Here is a 21,597-nt window from a genome sequence, read left to right on the forward strand (position 1 = left end):
AACATAAAAATCTTTACAGGCCTGCATTAGGTTTAGGTCTGCCAAAGGCCATCTTTCCTTACCAATCTGTCTTTCCATCAAACTTTAAACAGCTCTTAGATGACTATGCATTGAACAGCAAGTCATGGCACAAAAATAACCAGTGGAATTCCTTCACCAAGGCTACGAGACTACTGGATGGAACACTAGTGAGGCAGACCTCAACCCTCGAGTACCCTCAATCTGTGGACGGCTGACTCGGAATACTCTCTGGAGCTAGGCCAATTAGCAACAAGCTCCACGCTGATTGCAGGTTCAAGTCATCCATCAGTCAATCCAGGATGCATGCACTCTCCTGAGTGATAAATTCAGAAAGTACCTCCTCCAGGTTCTTACTTGCCTCACCCCCCCACCACCAAAAACTAAATAAATAAATGATGGCAGTAAATTTAAGCCTTAGATAGTAAATGACAAAGAAAACGTGGTGGGTCATTTCTGAAATGGATTTTCCTCTAGAAGGGCTAAACCACTCTGCTTTCCAGCATATCCAGATTTACGGGCTGCACTGACTTCATTAATGGTAGAGCTCTTCCAGCAGTACTGACAACATGAATGCAATATCTTTTTTTTTTTTTTTTTGCTTCCACTGTCTTCATAGCCTTGGCATTATTGACAGTTCTTTTACTCCCAAGGCCACCACACAGTGATGGCATACTCCCAGCCACAAACCCTTGCCAGGTAGATTTCATCTCTCCAGACAGTAATAGTAGCACAAATACCAAATGACTGAAGTTGGGGCTGAGATGCTGCAGCTGTCATACTATGGATAGCTGGGTATCTCCTTTACCCTACAAATCCTGTACATGTTAAGCTTGCATCACAAGTTGACTGTGCAACAGCACTAAAGGGAAGCACTCCAACCCAAGTGGGAACTTCACATTTGCCACCTCACTTTTACAAGGCAGTACCCTCTCTCATCATGGCTCTGGTATCAGTACCAGTATTCATGTCACAAGTGAATTATCAGGTGAGCAGGCATTGCCTAGTCGTTCCTCTACACACCATCACTGATGCTTCCACTACCTGGCCTATTAACGGAACATGGGTCATCTAGACTGCGGTTACATCACCCCTCGATACCACACAGCAAAAAGGAAAAAAAAGTTATGTTCTTACAATAATATTCCATCTGTGTTGTCCATTTTCATTCTTCCTTGACCTGTGGGTTTCAGATCCGACCTTTGATCAGACTCGGCCGCATTCTAAGCTTAAGATTCGAAACTCAAGCTGCTCCTCTCCATCCCATAATTTATCATTTCCTCAGAATACCTCAGATAGAGTCTGCTAAAAATATACAGCAAAGGTACCTACATAGTCACAGAAGAAGACAGAGGTTCAGGGGCTCAACACAGGAACTATAGTACCTAAGAGACCAATGCCATCAGGTGAAAAAGGCCAGGGGTAAGGAAGGTGGAGACGAAGAATGAAAATGGACAATACAGATGGAACGTTATGTTAAGATCATAACTTCTTTACCTGATGATGCCATTTTCATTCATTCCTCAACCTGTGGGACAGAGTTTCCCAGCTACACAACCATAGGATGGCACTCATGGAAGGATATTCCAAAGCACCGTAGAGCCAAAAGCAGCTCTACTCTTAGAAATGTCTAGTTTGTAATGAGAAATAAAGGTACGATAGCTTGACCAAGAAGCAGTCGCACAAATATCAATTGACAATGGAGGAAAAAGCTTGAGAAGTCACCATAGATCTCATAGACTGACCTTTGACACACCCTGATAAAAACATACCTTTCGATGAATAAACATTGCTGCAATCTCGTAACTACCTGGCCAGAGTAGGTTTAGTAACTACTGTACCTTTCCTAACCTCTGAAAAGGATATAAACAGCTGGTCAGATTTTCAGAAGGATTTTGTCCTGTCCAGGTAAAAATCTAATTGCCTATGAACACCAAAAAGATGCACAGTGTATTCTCCCTTGTTCTGAAAATTGTGGAAGAAAACCACAGATGAATGGACTGACTGATATTGCTTTCTGTGTCCACTTCAGGTAAAAAGGATGGATTTGTCCATAAGGATACTCTAGCCTTAAGGAAGATCAAGTAAGTAGGTTTAGCAGAGAGCTTGGAGCTCAGAAACTTTTTGCTGACATAACAGCAACTAAAAAAGCGGCTTCCAGAAGAAAAATTTTAGATCTACCTTAGCTGCTGGTTCAAAGGCAAGAAGAACCAAAGCAAGATCCCAAAGGAGAGTTGGATCCTTGATTGGGTGGGGGGTAGGGGGGCAAGTAAAATGATGCCTCTGAGAAAAAAAACTTACATAGGGTCTGAAGAAGTTTACATATTTTTGGTAAACGAAAGCGCTAACCAAAATTATCTTGCTTCCAGGGGGGTTTTTTCCCTCTCCTTTTTCATTCATTGGTTTATTTACTAGTTGTTTTGTGTTTTGACAGTTTAGAAGAAGCTAGAGAAGAAGAGTTTTCCCCAATGTACAAATGCAAAATGGCTGCTAACTGAACCTTCACCGTGGAATAGCTGGTTCTGTTCTGGATGAGGAAAGCCAGGAAATCTAAAATTACAAGAACGGGAGCCGTAAAAGGATCTATTCAACTTCTGCTGAGCCCAAATCGAGAATCTTTTCCATTTACTTTTGTATATCTTTCTAGTAGATGCTTTGTGAGCTGATATGATAATCTTTCGGACCTGGGATGAAAGCCTGGAATGTCTAGCCATCACTGGAACTGGAGAAACCATGTGTTCAATTTTAAACCATGAAGATTTGGATGGGTCTGCCCAGAGGAATGGTACAACAGGTATGGAAGGGATTCCAGAGTCCATGGAGGACAAAGTAGATGAGACAAGAGGAAGGTGAACCAAACCTGGTGAGGCCAGAAAGGAGCAATGAGGATTACTATGCTCTTTAACTGATGAGCTTTCTGAAGGAATTTGGGAATTGGGGTAAGGGGGAAATGCATAAAGTGGACCAGGGGGAAATGCATAAAGTGGACCAGGAGGCCAAGCATGGACTACAGCATCTCTCAAGGGGGCTGTCCCTGAGGAGGGATCAAGGCAAAGAACTTGCAGCATTTCTTGAGGGGAGAGACAGAGAGATCACAGCATGTTGACCCAACTTGAGGAGGCTCATGTTTGCCACTAACTGGTTCAGAGACCACTCGTGAGGCATCAGTACAGTTCTGCCGAGCCTGTCCATTAGAATGTTGGACTCCCCCAGAATGTGCGCTGCAACTAGAAAGCGGTTGGTAGAGACAGCCCATTGCCACACTGTTACTGTTTCTTGAAAGAGCAGGTAAGAGCTGGCAGACCCCTTGCTTGTTGACGTACCATACTATGGACATATCGTCCATCTGAATTGCAATGATCCCAGGAGGAAGAAAGTTGTGTAGTAGTGCTCACAATGCCAGAAGAATCTCTTTCATCTCCAAGATGTTTATATGCAAGGTGGTCTCCTGAGACATCCATATGCCTTGGACCGTCTATTCCAGACAATGCCCCCCCCACACCCAAACTGGGAGGTGTCCGTGGTCAGCGTAGCTTTTGGCAGAGGAAGAACAAAAGGATGACCCTGGTTGACTACTGAGGAATGAAGCCACCAGAGAAGAGAATCTTTGCATACCCGTGACAGTTTTATGGGATGAGTCAAAGAATGTTGATGTAACAACCACTGAACTGATCACATCCACTGTAGGATTCTCATAGCTAACCATGCTGTAGGTAGTAGCGTTATCGTGGCAGCTTAGAACCCAACGCCCTTAGTACTAATTTCACTGGAGTGGATGGGACTGCGAGGATCTGGGAGATGAAGTCTCAGAGTCGACACTTTGTCTGGAGGTAGAAAAAACAGTTTTGGATCAGTTGAACAGCATGGAGCTGCAATTTTTCTGTGTTAACAGTTATGCCAAGAGTGGGAGCCAGTTGTAACAGAATCCCTGGCTTAAATGAGTAGATGCCTGGTTGACGTGGTTAAGAGCCAGTCGTCAAGATAAGGAAACACATGGAATCCCTGCAGTTTGAGATAAGCTGCCACTACTGCTATGCATTTGGTGAACACCCTGAGGGCTATGTTAAGACCAAATGGAAGCACTCGGAAATGGTAATGACTGGCTCCCAGCCTAAAATGAAGATGCTGTCTGGAGCACCCCCTCTATTTTGATATGTTAGTACGCATCTTTCAGGTCTACTGAGCACATCCAATTGTCAATCTTCAGAAGAGGTAGGATTGTATTGGAGTGTGACAATCCTGAATTTCGATTTTTCACCAATTTGGGTGGCACATCTTGGAGGCAAGTCTCCAGCTTGGGAAGATTTTAAAAAGGGAATAGAATATCCTCTGGATACAATCCTTTGCACCCTTTTGTTATTTGAGATGGCTATCCAGGCTGAGTCCAAGAATAAGCACCCTGAGTGTCTCCAGAGAAGGCAGTCGGGCAACCCTTCAGGAGAGCTGGAAGGGTATATCCAAGGAGGAACCCTAAGACCCTTGATTCTGCAGACTCCCTCTGCCTCTGGGGTGGGGTGGCATTTACCATTGTAACTGCTTCCCCCCTGCCCCTGGAGGAAAAGTCTCCCAGAGATTCCTGAAAAGGACCCTGAGATTTCCTGAAGCATACTTTCTCCACATTGACTCCAGGAGAAGGATCTCTGTGGAGCAAAAAAACAGACTCCAATGACAGACATGGTCTTTCCATCTTTCTTGTTGTGGGAGTGTGTCACAAATTGTGGGGCCAAACAGAGACGAACCATCAAAGGGTGCGCTGACAAATGACGCCTTGAAAGATTCTGCAAAGTCACACAGCCACATTCAGACATGGTGCCTGATGGCAATGCTAGAACCAGCTGACCTAGAGGTGCCTTCTGGCGTGGCCAAAGAGTCTCATGGATGAATTACATATAAACTGGCAAGTGGCCATTCTGGAGGAAAAGGTCTTGCATTCCTGTTCAGACATGGACTCAAGGACAGAGCTAGAGAGTTCTTTGATCAAGTTGCTCTGTAGCTGTAGTTCAGTGCTCTTAAAGCAAACATGCATGAAACGTAAACTCTCTTGCCAAACCTGTCCAAAGCCCTAGACTCCCTGTTAGGGGGATGGACAGTGATGCCTTCCTGAGCTTGCTCCTTTTTGGTGGCTGCTACAACAACCATAACATCTACCGGGATCCCTTTTCTCTAGTGTGATTTGTCTATGGGAGTACACTGTATCTTATCAACCCAGTTGGATAGGGGCTCTAAAGTGTCTGGATTCTTCCATGCTCTGGTGGAAAATTAACTCAATAAGAGGATCCTCCAGGGTGGACCACTCAGGACTGTAGATGGTTTGGGAGGACAATCCACCCTTTTGACAGAGGATCTCTAAGATGTCCACAAAGAAGACATCACTGGGTGGATATCTGGGGGACCATTCTCATGCCTTGAAGTCAATGTCCTTAGCGATTGATTCCTGCAGGGAAACTAGGGGTTTCTTTTTACACCTCTTCTTCTAGAGGACCTCCTTAGTGGGATACTCCAGGGAGGTATCAGGGTTCCCCAGTGACAAGAGGCTGGGGGATTTGCAGCACCAGCTGTCTTGATGAAAGACAAGAGACCTCAATCACAGTTTCCATAGGGGTGGCGATCAGATCAAATGGTGAAAGAACTGGGAATCCCATAGGATGGATGAGAACCCTCTCCACCACCTCAAAGGCAGATGGACTATGAGGATCAGGCAGTCATCCCTCCTGAGCCGAAGCCATTGGAGCAGAGCTTTTAAATGCCAAGGCTCTGAGGGGAAGCGACAGCTCCGAAAACCTCAGAGTCGAAGTCAACCCCACAGACCTGATATCTAAGCTTCGGCTCTGAGATGTACTGGGCCCCGAAGCTGTCAGAGGCAAGTGAGTCAGGGAAACAGTCTGTCTCAAAGTGGTAACTACTATCAGATCCAACGTCTCTGTTCTTGGGGCCATCGGATCAAACAACTCCAAAGCAGGAAGTCGGGTCAGAGGAGGAGGCACAGGACAAAAAGGGGAATGTCTGCTCATGGATGGATCTGGAAGAGGACAAAGCTGGCAGAACCCCCATCAAAATCTGTGGCTTGAGAAAGTGTCAATCTATCCACCTCATGCTCAGACAAGCTATAGGTAGACCTGACGGAGGAAGACGTAGAAGGCAGGCTGGACACTGGCTTGGGGAAGGCCTGCTTGGGAGGAGAGCTCAATGCCGAAACACCTTGCTCTGAGGAGATAAGAGGAGCAATGGGAGTCGAGGAAGAAGAAACCACAATTACTGGATGCGAAGATGTCAGATCCAATGGTTTTGGTGCCTTTTTATATGGCTACGAGGAACGCTTTCTGTGTTCCTTGGCCTCCTTGGGTTTAACGGGCGTTTGAGCTCCTGAAGTGGAAGGTGTTGAAGGAGTGGAAGGAGGAAGCAAACCCTTCAACCCTTCAAGACCAGTTTGTTTTGACAGTCCGCTAGTGCATACGGATTAAACCCCCTACATATCTCATAAGAGCTGTCTAGGTGCGCTGGGCCTAAACAGTAAACACTTCCTGTGGACCTCAGATAAGAGAATCTTATGCCCACAGGAAGTGCATTTTTTAAACCCCAAAGGTTTATCAGGCTTCTCAAACCAGACAGAGAAAGTGGAAGCAAGAAAGACCAGAAGGGAAAAGAGAGACTATCTGGACAGAAGATAACCACAGGAAACTAAGCTACACTACAAACTATCAAAAGTTTTTTTTTTTTTTTTTTTAAATAAATAAACTAGAAAGAAGGCGGGAGGACAGGAAGGAAGAGCAAACAAAAAGAGAGTCTGACAGCTTATACACACTCTTTAATCAAGATTGGCAGGAACAACGAAATCCCAGTGCTTTTTAGGTGACCAGTAAATAAGATCCGATGCATTTTGGGTGAATGAGGTATTGTGGGATGGAGAGGAGGAGCTTGAGCTTCGAATCTTAAGCTTGGAAAGCGGCAGAATCGGATCAGATCTGAAACCCACAGGTTGAGGAACAAATGAAAATGACATCAGATTTAGCTTCTTTTTTTTTTTTTTAAGCCACAGACATCTTTGAAAATCTGTTTTAGGCTATCAAACTCATGAGAGTTTTTTAATGCCTTGCAACAGGATCGAGAAATGAACTTTTCCTCTTCCTTCAAATGAACTGCTCAATGTCTTTCTTAGACAGGTGAGTCTGGACTAGTTCTGTTAAAGTTCTGGTACAAGACTCTATGCTACTTCAGTCAAGCTCTGAGCCCAGATACAAGAGGCATGTCAGTTGAGATTTACACCTACTGATCTAGTTCAAACATCTTTTCCATACTAAAAAAAAAAAAAAAAAGACAGACTTAAATGATTTTTCTGATCAACAAGCAATCCAATGTTCAGAGTGGATCCAAACTGAACTAAATATTTTGCACACTGGAAAAGACGTGATGTCAAATGGAACTCCTACTGTAACCTCCAGCGACATTGGTGGGCTGGTAGAGATATTATATATCTGGGGACCATTATTGTGAGCATGGCATTAAATTAAACAAAGCTGCAGGATACGACACATGGATAAAAGTTGTGAGTGAGCCTTCACTAGCATGGAGGATTGAGATTTTTTTTTAGAAGGGGTAAGGACAAGGGATAGATGTACTTAAGCCATTTGACAGGACCACTAAAGTAAGGTGAACCAATGATTACAAATTTCTTTTAGCAGTCTAAATTCATCATCTCTGGAGGTTAGAAAAGCAAGCACTATTTTTCTTAAGAGAATGTACTTATCAGTATGGCAGTGCAAACAAGGTTATGGGAGTACTAAAGAAATGAAAGTTGTAAGAAGCTATACATATAGCCTTTCCACAGTTACTTACCTAAGAAAAGGCTATGAATGTCTACACTTTGCAGACAAAGCAAAAATGTGTCTTGCTTTCTGCAAGATAGCAAAGCCGGCATATTCTGAGATAAGGGCACACTGCCGGAGTGCAGAAGATGAAACTGAAGATTCAATATGTCAGGGGTAAAAAAATACTTTAGAAGAGGAAAATGAACCTAGGATGATAAAGTTCCTTAAGTAGTCCATCATTACAACACTTATAAATGATACAAAAAGAACTGTACAATAAATCAGGAAAGAATACTGGCAGGGAAGACTCTAGCTAACTGCAAAATCTTATGCATTAAAACAGCTTTGCTTCACAAGCAACTAACCGTTAGAAAATGCCAACAGACTCTGGTGAAATATTATTGATTATATTAATATTAATGATGTTCGAAATTATCTTTATGGTTTGCTTATGTGGCTGAATTGATTATGGTACTTATAAGTTTTTATCTGTTGAACGTCCACTGCCTCCAGTGATACAAGGATTACCTAAAATAGATAAAACCTTGACTAATCCACCCATGCGCCCAATTGTTTCTGGATGTGGATAGCTTACTGAGCCCTTAAATTTGTTTGTGGAGGACAAGTTGAAACCTTTACTGTCTCAACCTCCAGCTGTGTTAAGGGGTAGTTCACACTTCCTTTCTTCTTTCTTTTATTCTGTTACGGGCTTGGATGTCACAAACCATCATTTGATGACTCGATCCAGAGGTACCAAAAATCGAAAAAAAAATGAATTTACTTAGCACTTTCGTTTCTCTCTAAATAGAAAATTCATCAGAATACAAAAAACACTGTTTTTACATTTCAAGTTTTTTGTTGTTGAGCAAGTTGTGAAAGAACAGAGAGGTTTTTCTACAGATGACCATTTGCTAAAATGTGAGTTAAAATGGCAGCTGAAATTAAATGCTACAAGAATGCCAGGTATTAATGAAACCTGCTCTATTAATTGTTTGTTAAAGTTGAAACATTTTTAGTGTCTATTTTTTTAATAGCTTTTAAGTATTTCTTTAAGTAGCTTTTAAGCATTTTTGATTGGTTAACGTGTAATTTGGAGGGATTTTAAAGTGAGGCTGGGGTGTAATGTTTTTTGTATTCTGATGAAGTTTTTATTTGGAGAGAAACAAAAGTGCTAAATAAATTCAGTTTTTTAGACTTTTGGTGTCTTTCTGGTACCTCTGGATCAATTCATAAAGAAGTATATGCATCTCTGCTTGATGGTTTCAGTGTCTTTTGGGTTACAGTAGTATTTTTTGGTGATGTTAGATGTCCCTTTATTCATGGTTATACAGAAGGTGTGGACTCTGTTTCTGACTCATCATAATAGCTATACTCGTAGTACAATTACTTTTATCTGCACTTTTCTTGACATTATACCGAACAATAATGTTTTTTTGCTTGAAGGGCAGCATTTTCTTGCAGTGTTGCGATGGGAACTTCCTGCACCAACAGTTATGCTAACCTCATGTTGGCACACTGGGAGGAGGATGTTATCCATAACACATTTTTTAGTTTTATAAAATATTATGGCAGATTTGTGGACAATGTTTTTCTTCTTTGGGATGGTGAGGTGCAGGACTTGTTCCGTTTTGTTTCCTTACTTAGAGTCTACCTTTTCTTTAAGGTTTTCTGTGAATTATTCCTTGGTTTATACTAACTTTATGGATGTGACCATTTTTGAAGAACAATAAAGGTTTTGATATTAGAATGCATAGGAAGCCTTGCTGGAAAAACAGGCTGCTTCATATGTCCAGTATGCACCCTTCCCATATTTTTCCTAACATACTCAAAGGTCAATATCTGAGAATTTCTAGGTTATCTACAGATGACCACATTTTTAATGAGGAAATGACTTCATTTTGTACTGATTTCATGTGTACAGGTTCCTTTGTGGATGAAATGAATGCTTGTTTTGCTGGAGTTAGCAGTTGTAGGGGCCACACAAGAGCATCCTCTTTCTAGGAACACCAGGAATAAAGGGCAAATTGCATGCAAAAACCATAGTGTCCTCCCAACTTTTTGTTTACCTATTCCAGTGATGTAAGATATTTTTGTGAGCTTGTGAGGAAGAACTGACCAACCTTAATGGCTAAAAACAAGATTAAGAACTTGATTGGTATGGAACCACCTTTTAGACTCAGAAATACGTCTTCTCAAAAGGATGCTTTGCTATGGGTCTCCCCATGCTATATCCGTCAATAATGCATAATGCAGGAAGGGTACCTTCCCTTGCCTGGGTTGTAGAGTCTGTAATTATATTGCTTCAGATTTGTCTTTTAGTCATCCTGTCTCTGGGAGGGCTTTTCCCCCAGATTTTTTGCTACCTGCAGGAACAGTAATTTAGTTTATTTAGCTACCTGCTGTACATGTCCTTGTTTTTATGTGAGTAAGACCACACATCAATTTAAGGAAAGGATTTTAAAACATGTTAATAGCATACGTAATTTAGTTTTGATTAATGCATTAGCTTCCCATGCTTTTTTTTCTCCATGTCATAGCAAGTTTCATTTTAGGGTTTTACAGCTGCTCTCACCTAACATTAGAGGTGGAGAATTTAATAATTTTATTCAAAAAGTGGAGCTTAAATGGATTGTTACTCTTCAAGCACACAGAATGCCTGGTTTGAACAGCAACCTTCATCTTAAACCAGTTTTGAAAGTGAGTCGGTGATCCAGAAATGCCCCTCTTTTTTCATTGGTTGTATTTTCATTGTTTTAATTATTTGTTCTTGTTGTGTTTTCATTGGTTTTTCATTTTAATAAATACTGATTGGTATGTTTTGTTTTCTGGTCTGAAGAAGCGATAGCACCGCAATAAAGCGCTAACCTATCAATTAATTAGTTTTTTCTTTTTATCCTTTTGATCTTTTTCATGTGTAATTTTGCGAATGACACCATGGATATGCTGACTGCCATAAAGCTCAGAGTTTTTAGAATTTGTCTTACTGAGGAGGATTCCATGGGGAGTATGGAGTGGAAATAGCTGGTCAGTGACAGGACTTTCTATGACTGCCTTTTTCCTCCCTAGAGGAAAGTATTCATTCAGTTTGCAACCCGAAAAATACAGATCGTGGGAAGGGGTTAGGGAAGAATTTAAGGCTTGGGGTGAAACCCAGCCTTTCATGGAGCAAGAGAATGTAACTAAAATGTAGTTAAAGGGTGTCCAGTGAAGAGGCCTGGATGAAAAGATAAAGATCATACAGTTATGGAAATATTTGCATACCTTGGTTTTGCAAAACAAAAAGCCAGTGCAAAGCACTTCGCAAAGACCCTAGGAGTGTTGGACAGATCAAAGGGTAAAGAAGAGAACTTAACATTTAATGAAAAACATGAGAAACTGAGGAATTTCCAGCAGGAGGGGTAGATGAGGTGCATAGGTATGCATCCTTCGAGTACAGGGACACTTTAAAGAAAGACTTAAGGGAGGATAAAAGGAAAGTAGCGTTTGTAGGGAGAACATCCTGAAAAATGGCACTTTCAGAAAGCAGTTTAGATGAGGCAAGACCAGAAATGATCTCCAAGTAATCTCCTTCAGGAGAAATAAGAGCAGCCTTGATTCAACATTTTCCTAGACCTATAGCAGGTACAGATTCTTTGGTCCACTAGGATGACTGATTCTGAAAGAAGGGTGGGATGAGGGGAGCTTGGCTGGATAGTAGTGAAAGGATTCCCCACAATGAGGGGCACTCCCCTCACAGGCATTTTGCAGCTGTGATGGACTCATTTGTGGTAATAAATTTCTAAGCTTAAAGGGAAAAAGCGAGCATTTTGGACAAGGGTGTTTTTGGATTAGGGAAGAAAATAGGCTAAGGCTGACCCTGTCTATAAAAAGGATATTTCCAGGTTTGGGATCTCAGGAGGGTTTCTCTTGAAATCTTTGCATGGGCTGTTTCCTGCCCCTCTGTCCTTATGTATGAAGGAAGTGAGTTTGAAAGGATGAGCCCTTTGATATCTAGGCAGTGAAGTGAGAAAAAACGGTCTGAAATCCTGTGCAGTCTTTCCCTTCTGTACAGATTTGAAAAATTCAGCTGCAGTAATGCCAAACAAGAGGTTGCTATGAAGGGGAGAATTCAGCAGCTTGGCATTGACAGCTTCTGGGAAGAACTGGAAGAGAAATTTACAGAAGACAGGGCAGTAGCAGTCGCTCTAAAGGAAGCTTCTGCAGCATCACAACTATAATTAAATGAATGCCTAGCAACTGCGTAGGCTGAGCGTGGGAACCACCAAGTGCCTTGTGCTTTGAATCTTCCCAGTTAGCCATAGTTTTATACAATTCCCCTAGAACAAACAAAATATATTTTATCATCAGAGTTTGATAATTTAAAGTCCTAAAAGCCACCTTTTTACCATAACAGTCCAAAGCTCTACTTTATTACCTAAAGGCAACACATTAGCTGCAGATAAAAGCTTAGTGGGCTTACTAGTTGACATAGAAAAGCAAACTTCATGACACCCATGCAGACGGACAATAGAGGTATGACTGCAGAATCCTACACAATTGCACTTTATAAGCACTTACACGAGTACATGGATCGTGCTATCCCCCAACAGGACTAAGATACTATCCACCAAAAAAAGAAGCCAATCTGGTGGTCCTCAGCCTTAAACACACTACAAAAGAAAAAAGAAACTGTTGCAAAAAAGAGTAAAATCCCATGATTAGAGGAACTCCCTTGGTCAGCCTCAGTAAGAAGCTGAAATCCCTCATAAAATCCTCCAAAGCTAGTTACAAAAACAAAATTGCCACTGATTCTAAAGACAACCACAAAGCATTCTATAGCTATGTCAAGAATATGAATGGCAACACTCAGACCTGCTCTGCGTTAAAGCACAATGGCACTAAATATACAGAACCAACTGATATTGCCAACTTCCAGGCAGACAGGTTCAGTGCTAACTTTACCCCCTTCTCACCCCCTAAAGGGCTCATCTCTATAAAGGAAGAATGCAAAGTTCCTGTAATCACTGCTGCACAGGTAAAACCACATTCTCCAAAGCCAAGAACACAGCATCCATTGGACCTGACAACATCCCAGGCTGCACTCAACATAAACTACAAAGCGAACTGGCCCCCCCACCTAAGTGCCATGTTCAATCATAGCCTCATCTCAGGCTGTGTGCCCACTGAATGGCACACACCGACAGTTATCCCACTCCACAAAGGGGAAGCCACCACGGACCCCGGGAACTACCGCTCCATTAGCCTGACGAGCCTGGTCTGCAAGGCCATGGAACAAATCATCATGGATCTTATAAACAAATACATTGGTAATCTCCAAACTCTGGACCCCACCCAGTTCGGGTTTGTAAAAGGCAGACCATGAATCCTAAACCGGATAGACTTCTTTGAAGCAGTCACCAAAGCTGTAGACGAGGGTAATGTGGTTCACACAGCCTATCTAGATCTTGACAAGGCTTTCGACACCATCCCACACTCTGGAACTATAGATAAACTCACTAAACTAGGTATAAATCCCTATGTCACAAGATGGGTTGCCAACTGGCTCACTGACAGAACCCACACTGTGAAAGTAGCAGACTCCAAATCTGACTTCAGACCAGTGACAAGTGGAATACTACAGGGTTCAGTCCTGGGTCCTCTCCTATTTGGTATCTACTTCTCTGAAGTACAGGCTAACACAGAAGGTCTTTAGCTAATGAAGTCTGCAGATGACTGCAAGCTAGGAGCAATAATCAAAAACTCCTAATGATGTGGACATCCTACAAAAAGGCCTCACTGAGACAGATGCCTGGTGTCAAAGCCATGCCCTCAAGCTCAATGCCAAAAAGTGCATTGCCACCCCCCTTTGGTAAAAACTATGTACCCATGAACTACCATATAGGTGGTAGTAAACTTAACAGTGAAAGTGTGATAAGAGACCTTGGGACACAGGTGGACAGTAGTCTCTCATTTGATAATATCGCCACAGTAGTCAGGAAATCCTTCTACGTGGCACACCTCATCACAAAAGGTTTCTCATCCAGGAAAAAAAGAGGTCATTGTTCCCCTCTACTCATCACTCATTAGACCCACTACAGAGTACAACGTCCCTTTTGGTATGTACCTCACACGACATCTACAACAACTGGAAAGACCTCAGAAATACTTCACAAAGAAGATTACCGGCCTCAAACAGATGCCCTATGCAGACCGTCTCAAAAATCGCCAGCTTTACTCAGTCGCATATCACCTACTCAGAGGTGATCTCTGCCTAACATCCAAAGCTATGTCAAACCCAGAGCGGTTGGACATGCTCCACTTAAAGAAATCCCAATCCCCCCAAGCTACACGTTGTACAGACCTAAACCTTGTCACCACAATAAAAAGAACATGCTGGAGGGAAAGATTTCTGTCCCAGAGACTTCCCATACTCTGAAAAACTACTTATCTATATCAAACAAAGCTCCTCATTAGCACTCCAAGAAAAATCTTAATGATTGGATGGGAAATTGGAAATTCACCCCGGGGATCACTTCTGTGGCTCTGCTAGACAGTGGCACAGGAAAATTTTCTTGGGTGGCAAAAGCCAGGGTACCTTTTTGGCTAGGTTTATATAGACCCTAGGGCCAATAGCCTAGTATCTCCCTATGAACCCTATAAACCTATAGGGATCCACTACTGAATTTTTATATAGAAACCTGACGTCTTATGGGACCTTTTAAACCCTGTCAACCTTTCCGGGAGTTGGAGGTTGGGAGTCAGGAGTAGTAGTGGATGCAAAAGCATTCAAACAGACCTCTAAGACTGAAGGGGAAAATGGCGGGCATAGGAGCTCCTACCTCAACACAAATATATTTTGATCATCAGTAACTTGTCTGGATTGCCATTCAAAATGTCACATCATTCTAATGATACGTTTCCCTGAATGAAATTCCTTCTATATGGAAAAAAGAGGAAACGGTGTCTATCATGTGAATAAAGTGTCAAGCAAAATAAATTTGAGAGGCTCAAGCTAAGGATTCTCCTCATCTGAATCAGATTCCTCCTCCTTTAGATGAAGACTCATGTCTTTCCACGAAGGGGCAACTGTGAGGGGAGTGGAGAGAAATGCAGAGGGCTTTAAGGACAAAGTTGCTGTGCAATGGTTTTGGGAGAATTCTAGCTTTTCCCTCGCCTGAGACAGCTGCAATCAGAAAACATGCATAGTTTTTGTTTTCTTTTTCTGGAGTGAGATCTGCTTTAAAAGAAATCTGTGGATCGGAATTGTGACATACCTCGATTAAAGTGCCAGGAACCTCCTCCCTTACAAAGGCATGAGGTATGCCCTGTGGTCCCTCAGAAATAAATGACACACAGTTCCCCCTTCTCTACTGTCATAGTAGGCACAGTCTCGTCAGCCACATGGGTAACAGACACCATACTGGCCACCGGCAGGGTCATGGTAGTAGGTGTCTGCGAAGGAATCAGACATTCCGTGGATTCCTGCTGCATCTCAACAGCAGCATCCAAATCAGACTGGGCAGCTGAAGTTTCAGGCTTAGCTTTCTTGAAATTCTTTTTGAGTTCTAGTGACTATGTCTGAAGCAGTGGATACCATCGTCATGTTTTGTTTGAGGTGCTTCAAATGCTGGGACTAGCTAGGTATTTAAAGAAAAAGTTGTGTTTGCAGGGATTTAGGAATGAATGACCAGCAGATTTTACAAGTTTGCAACACTGTCTAGGGGCTGAACAAACATTGGGAGGTCTTTATAAAGAATCTGCCATCAACAACCACACTTCTCCCACTTAACAGATATTAACAAATCCTGTAATTAATGAACAAGAAAAAAGAAGGTTCCCCAATGGCATATGTAGCAAAGTAAGTCTAAGAAAAGTAGCAGCAATGACAACTCCATGTTCAGACTTAAAGGAGCAAAGATACTGTTTATGGACTGCTGGCAAGATAGTCTGGGAGTTTTTTGCTCATGTGTCCAATTATGTACTCCCTTACCCATGGGGTGAGATCATACACTGGACGTATGGAGCATCCAGAAACTTATGGCACTCCGTAGGGACATCAGGTCACCTTGGAAGTATAACTCATCAGTTTTGGAACACTGCAAAGGTGTTCCAAGGATGGACATCTAGTAATCTGCGGAAGAAAATGGTATCAGAACAGTTCTCAATCACCAGATGAAACAGAAACGGATGTAGGTAACTTAATTTACTACACTGCAAGGCTACACAACACTACTATGGCCACCACAAAGAAAAAAATTCCAGAACCAACTACAACATGAAAATAGCAGGAAACAGTAATAAGTAAATGACTACACAGGATACAACTGCACTTACCTCAGTGCATCAGCACCATAACTGTTTACAATCGCTGATGGATCAGGGTAATTCTTCTTGCGTTTGCTCATCTTCTGCCCATCACTGTGCCAAGGGGGAAGAACATTAAACAAGACTTAATGACATCAAAAATACTACCTCACTGTTGCACCAATTTCCTATTCAAATAAGAACTTCACTGATTTTCTTCTATTGCACCCTATGCAGAATTTTATAACAAAATACATTCTTGTAGTACTATTAGACCTGCAAGAGGACCACCCATGAGGGAGGCTAGAGCTGCATGCATGCTGTGCTCAATACTAACAGGTGTGTCGGCTACATACAGTGGATATAAAATGTTTACACACCCCTGTTAAAATGCCAGGTTTTTGTGATCTAAAAAAATGAAACCACAATAAATAATTTCAAAACTTTTCCCACCTTTAATGTGACCTATAAGCTGCACAACTCAATTGAAAAACAAATCTGTTGGGAGAAAAATATAAAAAATAAAAATCATACAATAAGCTGGTTGTATAAGTGTGCACACCCTTAAACTAATATTTTGCTGAAGCACCTTTTGATTTAATTACAGCATTCAGTCTTCTTGGATAGTAGTCTATCAACATGGCACATCTTGACATGGCAATATTTGCCCACTCTTCCTTGCAAAAGCCCTCCAAATCTGACAGATTGTGAAGGCATCTCTTGTGCACAGCCCTGTTCAGGTCTACACAGATTATCTATTGGACTTGGGGTCTGGGCTCTGGCTGGGCCATTCCAAAACTTTAATTTTCTTCTGGTGAAGCCATTCTTTTGTTGATTTGGATGTATGCTTGAGGTCATTGTTGTGCTGAAAGGTGAAATTCTTCATCTTCAGACTTCTACCAGATACCTGAAGGTTTTGGCCAAAAACGACTGGTATTTGGAACTGTTCATAATTCCCTCCACCTTGACTAAAACCACAGTTCCAGCTGAAGAAAAGCAACCCCAAAGCATGGTACTGCCACCACCATGCTTCACCGTGAGGATGGGGTTCTTCTGGTGATGCAAAGTGTTGTTTTTGCGCCAAACGTACCTTTTGGAATTGTGGCCAAAAAGTTCAACCTTGGTCTCATTAGACCATAACACATTTTCCCACATGCTTTTGGGAGACCTGACCTATTGTTTTGCAAATTTTAGCTGGGCCTGGATGCTTTTCCGTGCAAGAAAAGACTCCTGTCTGGCAACCCTACCCCATAGCCCAGACAAATGGAGAATACGGGAGATTGTTGTCACATGTAGTACACAACCAGTACTTGCCAGAAATTCCTGCAGCTCCTTCAGAAAGCATTCTCCTGCAAGTGTAGGATTAACATCCAAGATAGCACATGCAAAACAGTAGTTACGTACTTACCACAACTTGGTATTTGTATTATTCTAATTTCATTATCCATCACGTCTGGGTCTTTGATCCGATCTAGCTAATTTACAGAGCAGATTCAAGGCTCGAGCTCCTCCCACTCCCATAATCCCTTTCCACCTTCAAACCCTCAGACTGAGTTTGTTGACTGCCAAAAAAATCTGGAAACACACTGACTGAACACAACACAATTTATCTGTAGGCAAAATTACACGTTGACCAAGGACAGAAAACCACCAAACACCTATCTACCTAGACATAGGCAACAACAGTAATAGAACTACAACAGGGGGAAGCTCAATGGCCCAAACCCCAGCCGCTCCAGAACCACCAAAAACAAGGAAGGGGGAAGGAGGGCGGGAAGTGGTGAATAATGAAATAGGACAACATAAATACCAAGTTATGGTAAGTACATAACTACTGATCTGATGTTACCCATTTCATTACTCATCACATCTGGGTGAAAATACCCAGCTACAAAGACCTGGATGGCCCTAAAGGAGGACGTGCCTGAGCACTGTGGAAACAAAAGACATCCTGCCTCTGAAGATCATATCCAGTTATGAGCAACGAAAGTGTGAGGAGTGGACCAAGTGGCCACAGCACAAATCTCATCTAAGGGCATCCTGGCAGTGAACTCTGAAGTAGTAGCCACTGACTGAAGTGAATGCGCCTTAGGAGGATGAGGCAGCTCCATCTTTCTTATAGAGTAAACCAGAAAAATACAACCAGAGATCCACTGAAAAAGAATAGTTGTGTAAGAACTTGCCATAACCTTAGATGTCCTTCAGTTCTCATGTTGCAATATTCATAACTGTAGGGAGGTTGCTGCCTGCAGCACCAGACACCTGGCCACTACACCAAAGTCTTAGGAGCAGGGGTACGGACATCGGCTATAAAAGTGACATCTGCACGTACCCACTTCAGAAATGACTGTTGCATACAGTAGAACCCCTGGAAAACAAGAAAAGGAAGATTTCCAGTCACACATATGTCACCAGGCCAAAGGAGCCCAATAAATGTATGTACCTATTACAGTGCCCTGTTTGGATGGAGAGAAGGTAGGGAAAGTCACTACAGATAGACAAAACCAGAGCAAGAGGGGGTTGAATCATGGAAAATAAGAACATCTAAGGTTATGGTAGGTTCTTACACAACTATTCTATGTTCTTCTAGTCTCATGTTGCAGTATTCATAACTGTAGGGAGAGTACCCAAGCTTTAGGTGTGAACCTGGGAGGTAGGTTGATGGGCCTGGTCTATGAGACCCTGTAAAATTGACCTAGCATACCCAGTTCTGGCTCTAGAGACCAAGTCTAGATTGTAGTGCTTGGTAAATGTATGGACTGAGGAGCAGGTGGCCACTTCCAGTATGAAAGTGTAATCCACCTCCCTGAAAAAGGCTGCTGAAGAGGCAGCTGCCCTAGTAGAATGTGCTCTCACATTGGTAGTTAAAACCTTTCCATGAAAGGAATAACAGGCACAGATAGATTTAGAAATCCATGATGATATAGTTTGTTTAGAGACTGCCTTGGTCCTTGGGTGAAAGGAGACAAACAGCTGGTCAAACTTTCTAATGAATTTCATCTTGTCCAGGTAATACCCAAGCGGTCTATGAACATCCAATGAATGTAGGGTTCTTTCAGATGGATTTTGAGGTTGAGGGAAAAAAACAGGAAGGTTAATGGCCTAGTTGAAGGACAGTTCATTAACCAATTTAGGCATGAACAGAGAGTTAGTCCTGAAGGACACCCAGCCCTTATGGAAGAGGAGGTAAGGGGGGTTTAGAAGGCCTGGATTTCTGAGACCCTCCTGGCAGATATGGGGCTACCAGGTGTACTGTTTGCCAAGTACATGGTGTCGGTGATGCTGAGTGAGCTGGTTTCAAAAGGAGGTAGTGTGAGGTTTTCAACGACAAAATTAAGGTCCCATGAAGGCAGTATCAGTTTTTGAGGGGATATGAGATGGAGGACCCCTCTTAAGAATAGTTTTAACTCTAATCTGGATGCCAAGGGAGGAACCAAAGGAATTCAGGTGGAAATAGCTGACAAGTGTACCTTAACAGAAGAGTAAGTCAGTCCTGAATACAGAAGCTCACACAAGTAAGAAAGGACCATAGGTACAGGAATAAGAAAGGGATCCTGTTTTTTCTTTTGACACCACCTAAAGAATCTTTTCCATTTTGACACTTAATTTCTCCTGGTACTAGGTTTCCTGGCCTCCTGCAGAACACTGAGTATGTCCTCTGAATAAAGGTGCCTGAAGGGGGTCAGAACTCTATCACCAATACAGTGAATCTGAGGTTGAGCACCTGAGGGTGTATGAGCAACCCCTTGGTCTTGTGTGAGTAGGTCGAATCAGTGGGGTAACCTGTGGTAATTGCCCTTGGCTAGTAGGTGAAGAAGGGGAAACCAACAGTATATTGGCCAAGAGGGAGTCACCAGCAGGATTTTTGCTTTGTCCCTCTGAATCTTCTGAAGGACATTCAATCAGTGTGAAGGAGGAAAGGCATAAAGAAACATCCCTGCCCAAGAAAAAGAGAAGGCATTCACCCTCCAAGCCTGTAGATGTGGATCCCTTGTGCAAAAAAGGCATCTGCCTGTTCTGGGAAGAAGCAAACAGATCTCCCCGAGGAATACCCCACTTGTAAAGAAGCCACTTGTAAAGAAGCTCCAAAAACACCTCCCTGTGAAGCATCCATTCATGAGAAGGTGCAGAGGTTCTACTGAAAGTGTCCGCAATCACATTCTCTGCTGAAGGAATATACACTGCTTGCAGGTGAATGTGCAATTCTGCCACCAGGGACCAAATCTGAACTGCCAGGCTGCACAGTGGGTAGGACCTTGTCACCCCCTGCTTGTTTATATACCACAAGGCAGTCATATTGTCTGTGACAACTTTTAAGATGCCCTGGTAGGAGACTTGGGTGGAAGGAGATTTGCAAGGCTAGGAGAAGGGCCCTCATCTCTTTGATACTGATGTGGTCCCTTTATCTGAGGGAGGACCATTCTCCCTGAACTTTGTTTTGTTTGTTGCGGTTTTGCAGGACGGCTCCCCAATCCAGCTCTGAAACATCTGTGAAGATTTGTTGTGAGGGTGGAGGAATCTGCAAAGATATACCCTGATTGAGGCATATGGCTGCAATCCACCATTGCAGCTCTTTTTCAGGCATGGGAGGAGAGGTAGAGGAGTATCCAGGGGTGTGAATGTTGGTTCCACCCACTCCTCAGCACCCACTGAAATTTTCTCATATGCAGCCTTGCTAAGGGAAGCATGGGTATCAAAGATGCTATGTGGCCTAGGACCCTCAGGAATTCCCTGGCTGATAAGGTTTGGAGAGACAGGAGGTTTTGGAGGTAATGTGTGATGGCTTCCACCTTCTGGCAAGGAATGAAAACTTCCATCTGGTCTGTTTGTATCCTGCACCCCAAGAAAACCAGGTCTTGGGTGGGTGTCAGGTGAGAAGTTCACAGTGAACCCTGGGTTTGCCAGGGTATTGGACACCATGCCTAAATGGTGACGAAGGGTGTGGCAATCCTGGAGAAATATCAAGAGGTCATCTAGGTATGGATATATTTGAATGCACTGCACTCTGCAGTAGGCGATAACGGGAGCTAGGCACTTAGTGAATACTCTGGGGGCTCTGGAGAGCCCGAATGGCAATGCAGAAAATTGAAACTGCAAGGAACCTATGGAAAAACATAGGAACTTCCTGTAGCTGGGGTGAATAGGAATATGAAGGTAAGCATCCTTCAGATCCAGGGATACCATGAAGGCTTAGTGAGGGATGAGGGGTAGGAGGTGATGCAAGGACTACATTTTGAAGGTAAGCACCTTGAGGAATAGATGGAATACAGACAAATCCAGAATTGGCCTCCAAGGGCCATCTTTTTCTTGGAGCCAAAAACATCCTGGAGTAAAACCCCTTGTTTGTCTGTTCTAGAGGTACTCTTTCTATGGTGCCCTGAGTTTGGAGCTGATCCAAAATTGGTGGGAAGAGATGAAGCTGACTTTTATGCCGTTAGTGTGTCCCCTGAAAGGGAGGACGTGTCCACCAAGTCCTAAAGTACCCTTTTTG

At 42.8% G+C, this 21,597-nt stretch overlaps 1 protein-coding gene across 2 annotated transcripts in view; it reads right to left on the reverse strand.

Moving 5' to 3' along the window:
• The window catches only part of IARS1 (isoleucyl-tRNA synthetase 1), a 1,809,950-nt gene that overhangs the window by 1,077,210 nt on the left and 711,143 nt on the right, over positions 1 to 21,597 (reverse strand). For both annotated transcript variants that reach the window (XM_044077404.1, XM_044077403.1), the window contains one exon: positions 16,137 to 16,220. In XM_044077404.1, the coding sequence (XP_043933339.1) occupies positions 16,137 to 16,220 (84 nt within the window). The remainder of the gene's footprint in view (positions 1 to 16,136; positions 16,221 to 21,597) is intronic.

The sequence above is a fragment of the Protopterus annectens genome, chromosome 7.part0 (genome assembly GCF_019279795.1).
Source record: "Protopterus annectens isolate FY-2018-M chromosome 7.part0, PAN1.0, whole genome shotgun sequence".
Lineage (NCBI taxonomy): Eukaryota > Metazoa > Chordata > Ceratodontiformes > Protopteridae > Protopterus > Protopterus annectens.